The sequence below is a fragment of the Panthera leo genome, chromosome C2 (assembly GCF_018350215.1).
Source record: "Panthera leo isolate Ple1 chromosome C2, P.leo_Ple1_pat1.1, whole genome shotgun sequence".
Lineage (NCBI taxonomy): Eukaryota > Metazoa > Chordata > Mammalia > Carnivora > Felidae > Panthera > Panthera leo.
The window spans coordinates 65,934,846-65,953,406 of NC_056687.1; the positions used below are offsets into that span (position 1 = coordinate 65,934,846).

The window sequence follows — 18,561 nt, forward strand, 5'->3', positions numbered from 1 at the left end:
GGGGGCTACCTATTCCGTCCTGCCGAGCTATTCCGGCCCCACCATGCCGTCCTCCGTTTCGGTCATGGGCATAAATGTCACCCCCTCCATTCCCCCATGCACACCAGTACTCACCTGCTGCCTGGATGGCTTCCACTTCTCCCACTCCTTCCTAGTCATCCCCTCCTGCCCCATCCCCCTGTTGGGCCGAGACATCCTCAATAAATTAGAAGCCTCAGCAACCTCCCTATCTGCCTTACAAAGGCAGATCAACTCCCTAGCACAGGTCACTCTACAAGACCGACGAGCCCTAGATCTCCTGACAGCAGAAAAAGGGGGAACATGCCTGTTCCTGAGGGAGGAATGTTGCTACTACCTCAATAAATCAGGCTTAGTTGAAACCAATATAGAACACCTAAAGGAAATCCACAAAACTCTATCCACCCGCCCAGGATCCTCAGACCCCCTAACCTCCTAGTGGCAATCACCCCTCCTAACTTGGCTCCTCACCATAGTCACACCACTAGTTGCTATCTGTATAATACTTATGCTCTTACCTTGTTTTCTCCGTTTCGTACGAAAACGAATTCATGAAGTTTCCCAGGTTGCATTTCACCAGATGGTGGTCCGGCCATATTTCCACATTCCAACCTCAGACCCCACAAACCATGATGTCGCCCTTACACCCGCAGGAAGCAGCCAGATCAGATCCGTCGCCCATTATCACCAATAAGAGGTTGGAATGTTAGGATGTCCTTGGAACCACAGTAGGGGGGACGGCCATCTTGCCAGCGCAACCCAATGAAAAGCCCCTAGTAGCGTGCCAGAACGAATTGGAGGTCAACCAATCACCGAGCGACAGCATGACCTGATGTGAAAAAGGCCCACCTGGACCTAAACCTGGAACCGCTGCAGCTTAAAAACCTCACCCACCATACCTGGGGGCGACTTCCCTGACTCCTCACTCTCTCTCTCTCCCCGAGTCACGGAACCTCGCCCGCGAGACCTTAGTTCCCAAATAAAGCCTTTGACCGCTAAAATTTTTTAGCCTCTGACTCCTATCTTGACCCTGCCTTACGCCTGACCCTAACACACCCAATGTTTTTTCTCTTCTGCCCTTCAATTTCTGAGCCTATCTTAACCAAGAAGCCCTCCTATATACTAACCAGGGAAGTGGTAAGCTTTTTCCATCTCAGCAAATTTGAAACATTTACCTGTTTTGTTTTGCAAAGAATGTGTCTTTTCTACCCACTCTGCTTACCTCAACTCATAACCAACCACAATATTCTTTCCAATTTTGGAATCTAGAAAAATGTCAGGTGTTATAGGGCCACCAAAATAATGGCATTAAAGAACAATACTAAGTACCGTAATATTAGTGTGCTGTTAGTACTATACTACTTCGTGTTAAGATTGTTTGATTCTGGACTAAATGAAATGGAGTACCTGACCTTCATCAGCAAAATGGCCTCACCAACTTCTTATTAGAACATGCATCCATAAGTCTGATAAGACTGTGGAAGCAGAAGGAACTGTGGTAGAAAGGTACCTGGTCTAATTCATCTTTTATCCTTTGCATCCAGCACAGAGAGTGAATGCTAATACATGCTTAATTTAATGTATGTATTCATGTACTGAAAAAGTTCAACAAATAGATGAGCAGTGGTACAGCAAGTAATCAGGCAAATACCAACATTATAAGGATTTTAGATTTTCTAAAAGTTCAATTAAATTAAAATACTGCCACTTTTCCAGAATACAGAATCAAATTCCAAGAAAGCACTTTTAATAAAATAAGGCACAATGTTTAATAAGGCAAAATTCACACAGAGGGTTAATATAACATCACATTCTCTTGTGAGTCCTGTGGGGGGAAAAAGGAGGTATAGAATTGAAGTAGCTTAAATATATTTTTAGACCATTTGCCATTACCAATATATAAATTTGACGCACTTAACTGTATCTTATTCTGAAAAGGAAATATAATTGTTGAATCATGTTGCTGAATTACATTTATTGTTATCATTAAGTTTTAAATATCTATATATTTATAGATATTTGTAATTCACAAGATTTCAAGTAGATAAAATTAAGAAATCAGACAATAAAAAGTAATCTGACTAAAGCAAAAGTACATATATTTTCCATATCCTTTGTTGATACTTTAAAGTCCCAAACTTTATAAAAAGTTAAAGTTAAAATACTGGTAATTTAAAATATTTCTCCCATTATACTTTCATTTCTCATGAATACAAAGTGGGCTCAGAAATGCAACAAACACCAATTATAGGCACACAGGTCTCTCCATGATTAAACTGTTGTAAAGTGATTGTTGAAATTAATATTCCTTCTAAATAACATACATCACATCAATGACCACATCAATGTCAACCATTTGAGTTTAAAAGGATTCTCTTAAAACATCAGTTGTAGACAGAAGAACTAACCAATTTAGTAATGTTTTATAGTACCAGCAACAGCATTTTCAATCTTATCCCAGTTTCTTCTAACTACAATTTAGAATAAAAGTTTTATCCCATTTATTCACAACCACAGAAAGTAAGTTCTGGTGAATGCATACAGTCAATCCAACCATGGCTTTCTGGTACAGTGGTATATACATAACCTTCATTAAACTAGTAAGTTTTAATATTTACTAGATTGAATACTGTACCTTAGGACAAACTGAGACTAACAAATCCCAGGTAAAAGTCTAGTAGCACCTAAATCAGTATTACCCTGTGAGTAATAATTCAATAATGTTTGTTGTTAGTGAACTGTTATTTTATACATCAATTCGCAACAAATATGGACCACGGAGAGACAGAAAAATGGAGATATTTACATGAAAAATGTTAAAACATAGCCCCTTGCAACCTAGTGTTACAAAGAAACCACTCACAAAATATCCTAGGCCTCACAGCAGTAAAATCTTTGCATCATGCTATTAACATGACAGCCTTTATATGCTGTCACCCTTAGTGGTAGCAGATAAATTTACTTTACAAAATAATATAAAAAAGAATATACCTTTCACTGATTTTATTTCAGAGGACCCTGATCCTTATGGCTTGACCTTCTCCCATAGTATGCATGATTAGGATTCTTTCTCCAGAAGCTCTAGACTCATAGACATTAGGCCCTGTTTTAGGGGAAGGAATTCCTCAGGTCACTCACAGTCTACCTCCCTCAAGTCAAATGCAAAAGATCATTAGGCTGTCATAAACCACTTACTAAATGACAGTGCCCCAAACTTTGGGTCTACAATGAAGGATTTAAGGCATACACTTTCTGAGCATACATGAAGACACTGTTGCCTTTAAAAAGATCATGGCTATAATGAAAATACAGAAGTGGATTCTATTAAATTCATCACATTAATGTTATACAGAGTATGGTGCTTAATACAGAAACAGTGACAGGTACTTCTTTTCTACACAGACAGAAGTATGTATCACAGATCATGTTGCCTAAAAACATACGTATCAGCCTTTATTGTTAACACCCAGCAGAACTTTTAAAAGCTATTTTGGACTAAATGCAGAATAATATTTATACTAACATAATACAATCTCTAATTTGGATAAGAAGAGGGTCATTTAAGTAAAAATTAGGTATTTCTAAATAAATGCAGCTTAACTAATTACATACACATATTATAACTGCTGTTTTGCCTACAAAGGGTTTTATTACTTAGAATAACATTTTATATAAATAAATACTGCTAAAATGCTTTAAAAGATCAAACTTTATTTGCACCAATTATTTGCTTAGTATTTTTTTTCTTTTTTTACATAGTGAAAAGGTAAACACTAACTAAGGCTGTACCATAAATTTCAGGTTAATGAGGTATTACTTTCTCCCTTTGGAAAGAGCAAAGTTGGCTCTAAGAAAATCCTATTTACTTGCTGGCTTGTCATCATAGAGGGATGTGGATAATCTCCCAATAGCAGAAACCAAAGAAACTTAGTGATAAAGACTTTCAGATGGTTGTCAATGGGCCACATGATTTTAAAACAATTCACTATTACTTTAAAGAACTTTCTTGGCTCAGGGCTATCCTGGGGTGTCTGGTGACTTCTCTTTTCCTGCCCTTTGTTATAAAGATTTCTTTCATTTAACACTCCAGCAAACAGCCTTTTCCTACTCTTTGCTTAAATTGATATTTACAATGTTTGGTAGAATTGGTCTGCAGTATTACACTGCACCAGCGTGGACTGCCTTTAACTTTTATCTACATCAACATAAAAATTTCTCAAATTTGAGGTACAGTTTACAATGCATCTTTATTTTTAAATTTGGTTACTTAAAATTCCAAAGAATAGAAATTTCAGAATAAGAGACTCCTCTGGCATACATATAGAAGTAAAATATGAACAGTAAACCCTCAGATATACCTCTGGTACTCAAATACAAGGAATACTAAGAACCTCGACTAGCTTGTCGTTAGGTCAGCCAACCCCTGGCACCATGGAAGCAAAATGTTCTATCAGCTAATCTTCCTATTTCCTAAAATCCTAGGACTATTCAAACTGAGTTGGTGATGCTGAGAATTGGATTCTAAGAATAAAGATTACTAAGAATGTTCAATGTACCCATTTCCATTTCAAATATGAACACTGAAAAATTCCATTCTAGACACATTAATGCTGTGGTGAAGTAATTTGATACACAGAAGTTCTGGTCACTAAAATTAGAGCAGTATCAAAAACTTATTTCACTATGAAAATTAGCGCAGGTTTTGTAAATCTCAAAAAATAAAGTTTATTAACTAGTTTAAACACAAACAGATGACTTAGCAACTAAAGAGAGAGACTATATTTAAAATACATAGCTATATGATTCGGGAATTGATTATCTGGTTGTTAAATTATCAAGTCCCTTGCATTTCATCTTCTGGCTAATTTCTACCAATCACCATTTATGAAAAAAAGGTAAGGTAGAGGAGAGAAACAAAAAATCTTAGAAATTATTAGCAGCTCTTATAAAAGGTTAGGTCAAAGATTTAAAAGAAAAAATATATTGATCTGTGTTCAAGGGACAAGACTAGCCCAAGGTCCCCCTGCAACACTGGCACCTTAACTCCTAAAAACGAAACAACAACAACAAAAAACCAAAAAAGATAAAACAACTGAAATGTAGAGTTTTGTAAAAGTCACTAAAGACAGCTACACACCGATCTTAGATTTTCAAATGTCCACGTACAACAAACATTTTGTTGTATATTATGGTATACATCTACATATAAAGCAAAGTCCAGAAACTATTTCTGGTTGGACCTATTTACATCTGTAAAGACCAATCAGTATAACTTCTTTCTGGGAAGCTGGAAAGAGGTAAGTATGGTTAAATACTATACTGACATACCTACCCATTTATTTTACGAAGACTAACTCTCAGAAGATTACCCAAGCTGTTACTTAGGTCAAGCTGGTAATAAATTAGTAAACTGAGGCATTTAAGCCAGAAAAATTTGGTCCTATCAATTTGGATATATTACTATGAATACATTATTTTCTATGAAAATATTTTATGTACTGATATTAACTCAGTTACAAACATTTTGGGTTTGCCACTTAGGCACTGCCTAAGTCATCTTTACCTTTCCTAATTTTGTAGTATGCAGCTTGCTGTGGCTCAAGTGGAAAAGTAAACAAAGGCTTTCCATTACTTCCATATTATGATATAATCACCCATGTACTACATTGCTAGGCAGAAGAAACATACTAGATTACTTCTACAGACATAGACAATTTCTGAATCAAAAGGAAAAAAGAATCTTACTACATTATAACGAGGTGAAGGGATTCATTCTATAGCAGCGTTTCACAACTGCAGTCATGAAACTCTCATGATGTTTCATGAATAAAATAATAAAGTCTGAACTATCCTACAGTATATTTTCTTCTAAAATAAAAAATAACATGAGACAAAACCCTAACATATGTACATATTATTATTATTATTATACAACAATCTGGTTTTAAGAAATGGTGTGCCCCAGTCATGAAAGCCAAGAAGTCAGAAAGGAGATCCTCTGATGTTCCAATGTGTTTCTGACCTGCGTACGACTGTATAGGTAACATTTACCAACAAAACATCATGTTATTATTATTGGTCAGTTATCTAATGACTGCTAGTATGTGTTGTGCATTTTATAATATCAACTTATAATTGTACTATCATTCAATTTTTATTGCATATTAAACTAGTTAATAAAAATTTGGTCATTTCTAATAGCAATTAATTTGTGACACATTTTTCTGCTATACTTTAGATGTCTTCAATAAATTTCTTGTTATCAATACATTACTTTCATAAAGTATTCTATGGTTAAACTAGTTTTAGAAATTGCTCTATTTCACACGATTTCGAGACTGCTTTAAAGTCTTTACATAAATGAGTGCTGCCCACAATTTTATTTGGCTTGTTGTAGTAGTTTTCTAGTTTTTCTTTAAAATGTACAGAAAGTTACAGTTCAGTACACACAGGCAAAGGAGTCAGAGGTGAGCTAAAAATTTTTAAATCATCTTCCCACTCCTTTAATGCAAGATACAAAGAAGTTTTCTGAGCTTACATCTCTTTTCTGTCAAAAGAAATCTGACAGATTTTTATATCAAAAGCTATTATCTGTCTTAATGAAAAGATTAATCAAGACTGTTGCCTCCCATTAAATGCAAAAGTGATTGCTTACAAGGGATCACTTCATGTTTAAACAAAAAATTCAAGTTAAGGTGGCCATGAGCTCTGATGTCAGATATATAGTTGTTTACCTAGTTCTGTTAAAGTATATTTTAAAGCATTCTGCATAGTATGTCAGATTATACAGGCTACTCTGGCATTATTCCTTGAATAAGTTTCTAAAACCTTGCTAGGATTAAGGCACTATAACAGTCATTGCTGGATTACAGAAGGGAAACCACAATCATATAGAACAAAAGAGCATACTGAAGAGTTTCAAAATCCCACATAAAAGTTATATTCCTTACTTTACCAGTTAGTAGGTCAGAAAGGGTTAGGTCCTATGTAACCATCTGGGAACTTATCTGAATGGCTCTGGAATCTAGACACACGGGTGATACAAGAAGGGAGGGCAGTTCCTGTTATGGGATAGTGTTCGGCCTAAACCCAAGGACAATTCTGGTAATAATTACAGCTCTGATCACTTCTTTCTTCATCTCAACTGTCACAAGTCACACCACTCATGGTTTATTATAACACTGCTCTTCAGAATGCTCCAATGTGCTGTATGATTCATGAAAAACTTGAGTGAAAACTGCAAAGAATCAGCTAAATTTGAAACTGCCATTCAGAGTAAAATTATATTCAAAGAATCCAAACATGGAACTGGACTCATTCCTGCTGAATAAGAAGATGAAATACAAAATCTTTTCCGTCATCTCCGACTCTTTCACAGACATTCAAGATGAAGATCTGGTTTCCAGTGAACTTCAATTTTCTTTTCTAACCACATTTGCTCAGTTCTTTTAGTGTTTCACACCACCCTGCATTCTTTTCAACCAAGAAGAACTTTCTGCATTCTGTGTGCAGCAACACTAGCTTCATCCTCTGAGTCAGATTCGCTCTGGGATGTGGAGCTGTGAGAGGCAGAACTGCAAGGGGAAGAGCACTCTGGGGAACATAAGTAGTGCATCAGTGGGAGGCGGTACTTCCCACAGAAGTCCACAAATTTAATTTGTCTGACACAGCAGTCAAAGTAGACTCCTGGAAAGAAGAAGGAATTAAGTACAAAATAATCATTACAAAGCAAAGAGCCATTTCTTTTTCAACCCCTTCTCCAGCATTCTGAAGAAAAGTCATATACAGTCTTCTCTTTTAAGCAGAAGCAGTAGTTGCTTCTATAGGTATTTACAGAAACAGCAGAAGGTCTTAGGGATGGCAATTTGGCTGCAAAGAGAAGGCCAGATAAGATTTAACTTAAAGGGAGCTGGCATTAAAGGGATACTGTTTACTTAGCTTGTTTTCTCTGGGTGACTTGGTGGACAGTGGCTGATGGAGAAATTACAGGATACCCACCGTTGTGTTCTTCCTCTGTTCCCCAAGTTACTCCTTGGTACTACCCTTCAGTCAAGAAGCTTTAAAAAAGCCCATAAAACTGCTTTAATAATGATCTTAAAAGATTAAGTTGTCATTTACAAAATGTGCAGGAAGGAGATGACTTCTGGTATTCCTGTTCATATACACTGGGAAGGCAAAATGCCATCTTACATTTCCACAGGCTCTGAATCTACAGGTTTCAAAGCGGTTTCACTAATGATCTCACTTGATTTTCACGCAATTATATATTGTTAGGTAGACTGAAACTAGTATTCCCCTTTTTTGATTCCTACTTTAGTGCTCCTGAATCTGGGGTCTTTCAGCTAAGTAAAAATACAGCTAGAGCTGAGAGGAAAGCAGAGGTTGCTGTGGCTCAGGGTTCAGTATTAACTGGAACATCTACAACTCTGGGTCCCATCATCTTTCTGCAGCGAATCTCAACCTCTTTTTTCTAAGATTCCTCTGGCACCAACTACTCTGTGTATATCACACAAGGGACTAAAGTAAAAAGATGTGGTTCAAGAAAAGGAGAAATAATGATTTCTATTTAACTTTTTCCTAATACTTTCCCCATTAACTTTAAAGTTTTCTGATACTATAAGAATAATTCATAGTTTAAAAAGGGTGTTTCATGGTACGTTACTTTGAACAATTTAGGAAAAAAAATAAATGCAATAAAGTGGTCAGTTAATATTGATAATAAATTCCCTAAAATGTGTTAGCATCCTGAAAACAGATGGAAGTAATAAAATAAAGCATTATAGAGTTAACATGCGCTAAAACAGTACAATACTACCTTGTCATTTCTGAGATCTCAGACTCTACAAAGACAAAAAACCCTCACAAAATATAAACTTATTTTTGTTTAACTTAGGGTTCAAGAGTTAATGAGTCTGAGGGGAAAGTATCAAAGGCTCAATTTATAATTAATAATCTTAACTTTTAAACTAATAATTTTTAAAGTATTTTTGTTTCTGAGATAAAGGACACGCCAACATACTAAAGAAGTCATTTTAAAAAAGCATTTAAAAGGATACCGTCCCTTACCACTGTCAAAGCCAACTTGGGAAAGGAGAACCACAGAGAAGAGCATAAGCACATCTAATCTGGCACAGCACAACACCTTCTATTTCTAAGAGTGAGTGGCCAGAAACGGCCCAGGGTATTGTCTTTTTTTTTTCCTTTTTAAACCAACAGTGTCGTTTTTATTTTTTAATACTCTTTGAGGAACCTAAATCATTTTCTCTTTTAACCTTCAAACAGTTCAAGACACAATGGGACTTTCAGGGATAATCTCACTTGGCTCTGATCATCATTATGCACCATTTCCTTAGCACCTACATTTCTCCTACAATAGTAAAAACCTTTCTGTAGCCTCATATATTGGATTTTTAAAAAGAAGTCTTTTAGGAGAGAGCCAAAATAAAATGACCTGCTATCAGTCACCAGCTCCCACCCACATACCCTGGCACTTGAGGCCCTTCATAGTTAGGCCTCAATGTGTCTTTTACTCCTCTCTCATTACTTCCCTAACTGCACATTTGAGCAATTATTACTCAAACCATAGTGTGCCCCATACTGTTTTGTCTCCAATTTTGCTCTCTCCAACTGAAAAGTTTCCTATCCTCAATTTTACCATATCAAAATTCAACTCATACTTCAAGAATCATCTCATCTTTTCCAGACCCAATTAAATATACTCTCTCCCTCCACTGATTTCCAATAGTACTCTGATTTCCTATTTTACTCTGCCTTACAGTCTACCATTTCTTTAATTCTCTCCAAATATTCTAAACTCCAGAAATTTTGAGCCAGGGATTTACAAGAATATATAAGTCCAGGGTACATTCCAAAACTGGCACATTCAGCCCATTCTCCTACATCCTGAATCATGTTCTATGAAGGTACCTGATACTCAGAACAGTGGGTCTACGAAAATGTCCTTCAAATAAATATGAAAGGTGGCTACACATTTTGGAGACTCTTTTTAAACTGTTAGGACTATTGGGGCACCTGGGTGGCTCAGTGAGTTAAGTGTCTAACTCTTGGGTTTCAGCTCAGGTCATGATCTCACGGTTTGTGAGTTTGAGTCCCACATCAGGCTCCGTGCTGACTGTGCAGAGCCCGCCTGGGATTCTCATTCTCCTTCTCTCTCTGCCTCTCCCCTGTTCACGCTCTCTCTCAAAATAAAGAAATAAACCTTAAATAATCTTACATTTCCACAGGTTCTTAATCTACAGGTTTCAAAGCGGTTTCACTAATGATCTCACTTGATTTTCACGCAAACTTAAACTGTCAGGACTGTTTAATGCTTCTTTTGTGTTTCCTCTCATTTTACTGTCTTACTCTACTATCCTATGACAGTTCAAAGACATGCTGAGACTTTCTGGGTATTTTCCTTCTGTATGAATTGTAAAAACAAACAAACAAACAAGCAAAAAAGCAAAACCAATGAAAAACAAAAAGGAAGGAAGGAAGGAAGGAAGGAAGGAAGGAAGGAAGGAAGGAAGGAAGGAAGGGGGAGATGGGAGAAATGTCTTCTTTTTGGTAAAAGGGTGAAAGGATGAAGGAAACAGAAACAGATTAAATGCCTTTCTCTGAAATAAGACAAGTAATTAAAAACATTTCGATCATCAATATAAAAAAAAAAAAGCTCAAGGAACAGGAAACATATATACTGAATGAACTTACCTCCACACTTTGGGTTTGGGCAATTGCTGGCTAAACTCAAGTATCTAAGAAGATTCCCAGGAAGATCGAAGGGAGTGTAGGAAATATTTCGAATTTTAATGGTCCGTGCAGCTAATTCCAGGAGAGTTGGAGGGTCATAGGTTAAATCTCTAACAAAACGAACAACCAATGGATTTCCTCGCAAACTCAATTCTTCCAAATGAATAAGATTGAGGATCTCTCGAGGCAGGTATGTCAGCAAGTTATTGTGAAGACTGAGGGAACGAAGTGAATGCAACCTACAATGAAGGTAGTATAAAAATCAATGGCAGGGAGCAAGCTAACTACCGAGAGAGTTAAGCGAAGAGCTTGATTTCCCCAAGAGAATGAGCAATTAAGGTCAATGAAGTAAAATAAAAAGGAACTGAAACTAGAGGGCAGACTTGTAAATATCATGAAATGACATTTGCCCATGGAATCTTAGAGAGTGTAGAATTAGTATTCTGATGTGCCAGGCTGATACAAATGCTAGATTTAAAGATTTTTTTTTTTAGTATGCCTTATCATTCAGATACCTACAAGGATTTAAAATGCAACAGAAAGCAAGTTCTTTCACATTATTTCATCAGAACAGGAATGCTTCATATTAAATATAAAATCAATTAAAATTCCATAAACCCTGGAGAAATCTATGCCAAATTACTCTATTTTTGATAGAGAAAACTGGCTAACCAAATATTTTGAGGAATAAACCAGGGCATTTAAAAGTAGTATTAAAAATAAGCAACTCAACTCACAGCAAACTCAAAACTATAATTCTCATGTATCATTTACTTTGAGAATGTCTAATTCTCTTTTACATATAAAATACGTGGGATGAATACTTAGGACAAAAATTCCTAAGCCTGGATCTCTGTGTGTACTTAGATTGCCTGAAACTACTCACTGTGAAAGCTGAGGAGGCACACTTTGAATTTTGTTGTCACATAATACCAAGTAACTTAGAGAAGGCAGATTTGCTAATTCTGGTGGGATTTCTTTGATGAAGTTTCCTCCGAGATATAAACACTCTAAACTGTAAAAACAAATAAAAACAAATGTAAACAAACAAAAACTGGACAAGAAATTCCAATGTCTTTATTACAACAAACATATTTATTTATTAATTCAGCAAATGTTTTACTTAGGGATGTGCTAAGTGCTATATGGTCTCTAGAGAAATAAAGCAACCTTCAAGGAGCTTATATGACAGGTAAGCAGGTAAGACATGCCATCGTTAGACAATATTATAATTAAACACAAAACAAGGACATAAATAAGAATAACATGATTAAAATACCAAAGTAAGCAGAACAGTCCATAAATAATAGAGAAGTTTTAAAAGTAGAGAAGAAAAGGACACAGTAGTAGGGACTGAGACAGGTTTTGCGAAAGTGTTATGACTTTGGCTGGACTTTAGCCCATGCAAATGCAGGAAAGAAAATACTTTAGGTTGGAGGGGAGAGCTTTTTTGGGACAACAAACACATCTTTTAACACAGAAGAAGAGAATTCATATTGAAGAACCCAGAGAGAAGGCTGAAGGAAAGCCAGATTACATGAAGCCCAAATTCTGTGATGGTAGGCTTGGGTTTGATGCACTGTGAGGCAATGGGAAAGCTACTAACCTTTTTCTGAAGACAGTGGAAAAACATGGCTGAACTCTACATTTCTTCTTTGTTCTTACTATTGCAAATGCATTCTTCAGGAACTATCTAAATAAATTATGTAAAACTGACCACTATCGTGAAATTAAAGTTCCAGACAGTCACCTTATTTTCCATCAAGTTAACAATATTTCAGACATAAAATATATTGCACCAAAACGTACTGCTACTTTTTGTGGTGATGATTGTAGAAAGGCTCTCTCCAAAAGATTTCGGCAGGGAGTGGCAGAATCATTTCTTACAATGTATATAAATATAATTAAAATGTATACATACAGATCTTTTTCATTACTGTTTTGTCTTCCTGTTAAATCTGTTAACTCAGTAGACATTAGCATTCTTTAAGACACCTTTAAGTGTGTCTTAAAGAGAAAATACCTACTATACCCAAACTTCCAGGGTAAGAATTCCCTGGGGTACTTTTAAAGCTACAAAATCGAAGCCCCGTCCAAATTTAATCAGAGTTCCAGGGTAAGATTTTAGGAAATCAGGTTAAAAGGGAAATGTTAAAAGGTAAAGCCAAGTTACTCTGCAGAGCTACAGCTAATTACAAATCCACAATTAGCATTTAAGGGCACTTCTTACCACGTAAACCTGCCAACACTTATTATCATCATCTCCCTTAATTTTTTGTTATTATTTGTATGAAAAATGACACAATTCTGTTCTTTAAATTTGCAGTTCTCTAGTTACTAGTGAATTTTGTATGTTTTGGCCATTTGTGTATCTTTAGAGAACTGCCTGTTCATATCCTTTACCCATTTTTATCATAGGTTATATGGCTTTCTCTTATTAATTTGTTGGGAGCTTTGTTGTTAAATATATGTTCTGCATAACCTTGTTTCTCTGTGGCCTAGAGCATGGTCTATTTTTGTTCATATTTTACACATGTACAATGAATGTGTAGCTACTAGGATTGAGCTTATTAACTGCAATTCAAATTTTTACAGTTATCTCTCATTATTTGGCCTTCTTGTTCTGCTGCTTAGTCTTCTACCAGAACCATAGTTTTTCTTCTTCCCTTTATAATTACCAAGTTTTGTTCTTTCCCTCTGAAAATACAGGAGCTATAATACAGATAAATCCTTGTTAAACTGTTCCTTAACTCACATGAAGCATTTCTCTTTTTCCCTTTTAATCCATTTTGCCTTAGAATTTATTTCTTTTCATTATCAATACTGTCTTCTTTTATTTGTTAGTATTTATTTCACTTAATCCACCATTCACCAGAATAAGAAGTTAGACCAATTACTTATTCTCGTTATGCCTCCGTTTCTTCTTCTTCAAAATAGAGTAATATATAATATAAAGTACCTAGTTAACACATATGAACTGGGCACCTACCATGTGCCAGGCACTATTCCAAGGAATATGGTACAAATAAGACCAAGTTCTTGACCTTACAATCTAGTGATAGAAAATAAATCAGAGAACACATATAGATTATGACAGATATGTTTAAGTGTTATAAAGAAAAAGGGAGGTAATCAGATGGTGATTAAAGTGAAATTCTAGACAGGGTGCTCAAGAAAGTTTCTGTTAGATGACATGTGAATGGAGATCTGAATAGAATAAATGAGTACAAATCCCTGAGGCTGAAAAATGCTTGGTGTGTTGCCAGTGTGGGTACATTAGTGTAGTAGAAGTGGGAGAGTGGTGGTCAGAGGTCAGACAGATAGCCTGGGAAGGCCAGATCAGAGGGACCTTTGGGCCTTAGTAAGGATTTTATCCTATGTAGGAAGGGTTTTGAACAAAGGCTAATTGTCTAACTTAACTTACACTTTAGAAAGACCACTTGGCTACTGTGTGAAAAGTAGCATGGTAAGTGGTGGGGAGAGGGGAGTATGATGGGAGGAGAGGAAGCAGGATGAACAGTCTGGAGCCTAATGCAGTACCACAGATGCAAAATGGTAGAGATTTACTTGATACATCTTTTTCTATCTTGTTACTTTTAACTCATTGGGTTATTTCAAGTGAACTCTTTACAAACATACACAACTTGATTGTTGATATATTTAGACTTGTGTTTTCTAATACCACAGTATATCTCAATATCTTTTGTTCATTTGTTGTGTTTCAATCACGTCCAGAGACAGGTCTAGCAAGAAGTTGCTATGACTGATGTCAGAGGTTGCTGCCTGCGTTCTCCTCTAGGATTTTTATGGTTTCCTGGCTCACATTTAGGTCTTTCATCCATTTTGAATTTAGTTTTGTGTACAGTGTGAGAAAGTAGTCCAGTTTCATTTTTCTGCATGTCGCTGTCCAGTTTTCCCAACAGCATTTGTTAGAGACTTTTTTCCACTGGATATTCTTTCCTGCTTCGTCGAAGATTAGTTGACCATATAGTTGTGGGCCCATTTCTGGGTTTTCTATCTGTTCCATTGATCTATGTACCTGTTTTTGTGCCAGTACCATACTGCCTTAATGACAATAGTTTTATAATTTAGCCTGGAATCTGAAATCAGGATGCCTTCATTTTCGTTTTTCTTTTTCAGTATTGCTTTGGCTATTCAGGGTCTTTTGTGGTTCCATACAAACTTCAGGATTGTTCTAGCTCTGTGAAAAATGCAGGTGGGGATTTTGATGGGGATTGCCTTAAATATGTAGATTGCTGTGGGTAGTATAGACATTTTAAAAATGCTTGTTCTTTCAACCCATGAGCATGGAATGCTTTTCTATTTCCTTGTGTTTTCTTCAATTTCTTTCGTAAGTGTTCTATAGTTTCCAGAGAACAGATATTTTACCTCTTTGGTTAGGTTTATTCCTAGGTATCTCATGGTTTTTGGTTAAACTGCAAATGAGATCAATTCCTTGATCTTTTTCTGTTGCTTCATTATTGGTGTATAGAAATGCAACACATTTCTGTATGTTGATTTTATATCCTACAACTTTCCTGAATTCATATATTAGTTCTAGCAATTTTTTGGTGTCTTTAAGGTTTTCTACACAGCATATCATGTCGTCTACAAATAGTGGAAGTTTGACTTCTTCCTTACTGATTTAGATGCCTTTTATTTCTTTTTGTTGTCTGATTGCTGAGACTAAAATTTTCAGTACTATGTTAAATAGTGGACATCCTTGCCTTGTTCCTGACCATAGCTGAAAGGCTCTCAGTTTTTCCCCACTGAGGATGATATTAGCTGTGGGTTTTTCACATGTGGCCTTTATGATCTTGAGGTATGTTCCATCAAACCCTACCAGTTGAGGGTTTTTATCAAGAATGGATGCTGTATTTTGTCAAATGCTTTTTCTGCATCTATCAAGAGGATCATATGGTTCTTACTCTTTCTTTTATAAATGTGGTGTATCACTGATTGATTTGAGAACACTGAACCACCCCAGCAGCCCAGGAATAAATCCCACTTGATTGTGGTGAATAAGTATTTTAATGTACTGTTGGATTCGATTTGCCAGTATCTTGTTGAAAATTTTTGCATCCATGTTCATCAGGGATACTGGCTTGTAATTCCCCTTTTTAGTAGGGTCTTTGCTTGTTTTGGAATCAAGGTAATGCTGGCCTTGTAGAATGAGTCTGGAAGTTTTCCTTCCATTTCTATTTTTTTGGAACGGTTTGAGAAGAGTAAGTATTAACTCTTCTTTCAATGTCTAGTAGAGTTCTCCTGGGAAGCCATTTGGCCCTTGACTCATGTTTGTTGGGAGATTTTTGATTACTGTTTTAATTTCTTTGTTGGTTATGGGTCTATTCATATTTTCTATTTCTTCCTGTTTCAGTTTTGGTAGTTTGCACGTTTCTTGGAATTTATCCATTTCTTCCAGATTATCCAGTTTGTTGGCAAATAATTTTTCATAATATTCTCTCACAATTGTCTGTATTTCTGAGTTGTTGGTTGTGATCTCTCACCTTTCACTTGTGACTTTATTTATTTGGGTCCTTTCTCTTTTCTATTTGATAAGTCTGGCTAGGGGTTTATCAATTTTATTAATTCTTTCAAAGAACCAGCAGTTAGTTTTGGTAATCTGTTCTACTGGGTTTTTTGGTTTCTTCTATCATTATTATTATTTTTTAAAGTAGGCTCCATGCCCAGTGTGGAGCCCCATGTGGGGCTCAAACTCAGGACCCTGAGATCAAGACCTGAACTGAGATCAAGAGCTGGATGCTCAACCAACTGAGTCACCCAGGCACCCATTTTTTTTATTTTTGTTTGTTTCGCATCATTTATTTCTATTCTAGTATTTATTATTTCCCTTCTTCTGTTGCCTTTAGGCTTTATTTGCTTTTCCTTTTGGAGCTCCATTAGGTGTATGGTTAGGTTGTATATTTGAGACCTTTCTTGCTTCTTGAGATAAGCCTGAATTGCAATATACTTCCCTCTTAGGACCACCATCACTGCATCCCAAACATTTTGGACTACTGTGTTTTCATTTTCATTTGCCTCCATATACTTTTTAATTTCTTCTTTAATTTCCTAGTTAGCCCAGGAAATAGGTTAGCCCTATTCTTTAATAGGATGTTTTTTTAACCTCCATGTATTTGTGGTCTTTCCAAATTTTTCCTTATGGCTGACTTCAAGTTTCATGGTGTTGTGGTCTAAAAATATGTGTGGTATGATCTGGATCTTTTTGTATTTGTTGAGGCATGATTTGTGACTCAGTATGGAGCTATTCTGTAGAAAATTTTGTGTGCACTTGAAAAGAACGTGCATTCTGCTGCTTTAGGATGGAATGTCCTGAATATACCTGTTAAGGCCATCTGGTCCAGTATGTAATTCAAAACTATTGTTTCCTTATCAATTTTCTGCTTAGATGATCTGTCCATTCCTGTAAGTGCTGTGTTAAAGTCTCCTATTATTGTATTACTATCAGTGAGTTTCTTTATGGTTGTTAGTAACTGATTTATGTATTTGGGTGTTTTCAATTTGGGGGCATAAATATTTACAATTGTTTGATCTTCTTGTTGGATAGACCTTTTAATTATGATATAATGCCCTTCTTCCTATCTTGTTACAGTCTTTGTTCTAAAATCTAGTTCATCTAAGTATGGCTACTCCGGCTTCCTTTTCATGTCCATTAGCAGGATAGATGGTTCTCCATCCCCTCACTTTCAATCTGGAGGTGTCTTTATGTCTAAAATGAATCTTTTGTAGGCAATATGTAGATCAGTCTTGTGGATTTAATCTATTCTGATACCCTGTGTCTTTTGATTGGAGAATTTAGTCCATTTACATTCATAATGATTATTGAAAGATATGAATTTAGTGCCATTGTGTTACCTATAGAGTTGGTGTTTTGGAGATGGTCTCTGTTCCTTTCTAGTCTTTGTTGCTTTTGGTCTTTCTTTCCCACTCAAAGAGTTCCCTTTAATATTTCTTGCAGGGCTGGTTTAGTGGTCACAAATTCCTTTTGTTTTTGTTTGTGTGGGAAAATCTTTATCTCTCCTTCTATTCTGAATGACTGCCTTGCTGGATAAAGTATTCTTGGCTGCATATTTTCCCCATTCAGCTTTTTAAATATATTATGCCACTCCCTTCTGGCCTGCCAGGTTTCTGTGGAGAGATCTGCTAACTTGATTTGTCTTCCTTTGTAGGTTAGGAACTGCTTTTTCCCTTGCTGCTTGCAGGATTCTTTCCTTAATCTCTTTATCTTGCAAATTTTACCATGATATGTCTTAGTGTTGGATGGATTTTGTTGATTTTGATGAGAGTTCTCTGTGCCTCTTGGATTTGGATGTCTGATTCCCGAAATTAGGGTAGTTTTCAACTGTAATTTGCTCAAATAAACTTTCTGACCTTTTTCCTCTCCCTTCAGTTTCTGGGACTCCTAAGGTACAAATGCTATTTCATTTTAATAAGTTGCTAAGTTCCTTAAGTCTACCTTCATGCTCCATTACCTTTGTTTCCCTCTTCTTTTCAGCTTCACTATTTCCCATTAATTTTATCTCTTGTATCACTAATTCACTCCTCTACTTTGTCCATCCTCATTGTTATGGCCTCCATTTGGGTTTGCAACTTGGTTATAGCATTTTTAATTTTGGCCTGACTAGATTTTCATTCTTTTATCTCTGTAGTAAGGGATTCTCTAGTCTTCTATGCTCTTTTCAAGCCCAGCTAGAACCCTTATAATTGTTTTAAATTCTAGTTCAGACATCTTATCCCTGGCCATCATTTCTTCCTGTTCTTTTTTGGGGATGA

At 36.1% G+C, this 18,561-nt stretch overlaps 1 protein-coding gene across 5 annotated transcripts in view; it reads right to left on the reverse strand.

The window, feature by feature from the left end:
* LRRC58 (leucine rich repeat containing 58) overlaps nt 1-18,561 on the reverse strand; it is a 106,344-nt gene that overhangs the window by 79,441 nt on the left and 8,342 nt on the right. For 4 of the 5 annotated variants that reach the window (XM_042954975.1, XM_042954978.1, XM_042954977.1 and 1 more), the window contains exons 2-3: nt 11,654-11,782; nt 10,729-11,006 (exon numbers count right to left, since the gene is read on the reverse strand). In XM_042954975.1, the coding sequence (XP_042810909.1) occupies nt 10,729-11,006; nt 11,654-11,782 (407 nt within the window). Of the gene's footprint in view, nt 1-1,762; nt 7,705-10,728; nt 11,007-11,653; nt 11,783-18,561 lie in introns of those variants that run through there. The other variant, XM_042954974.1, reaches the window with a different exon arrangement.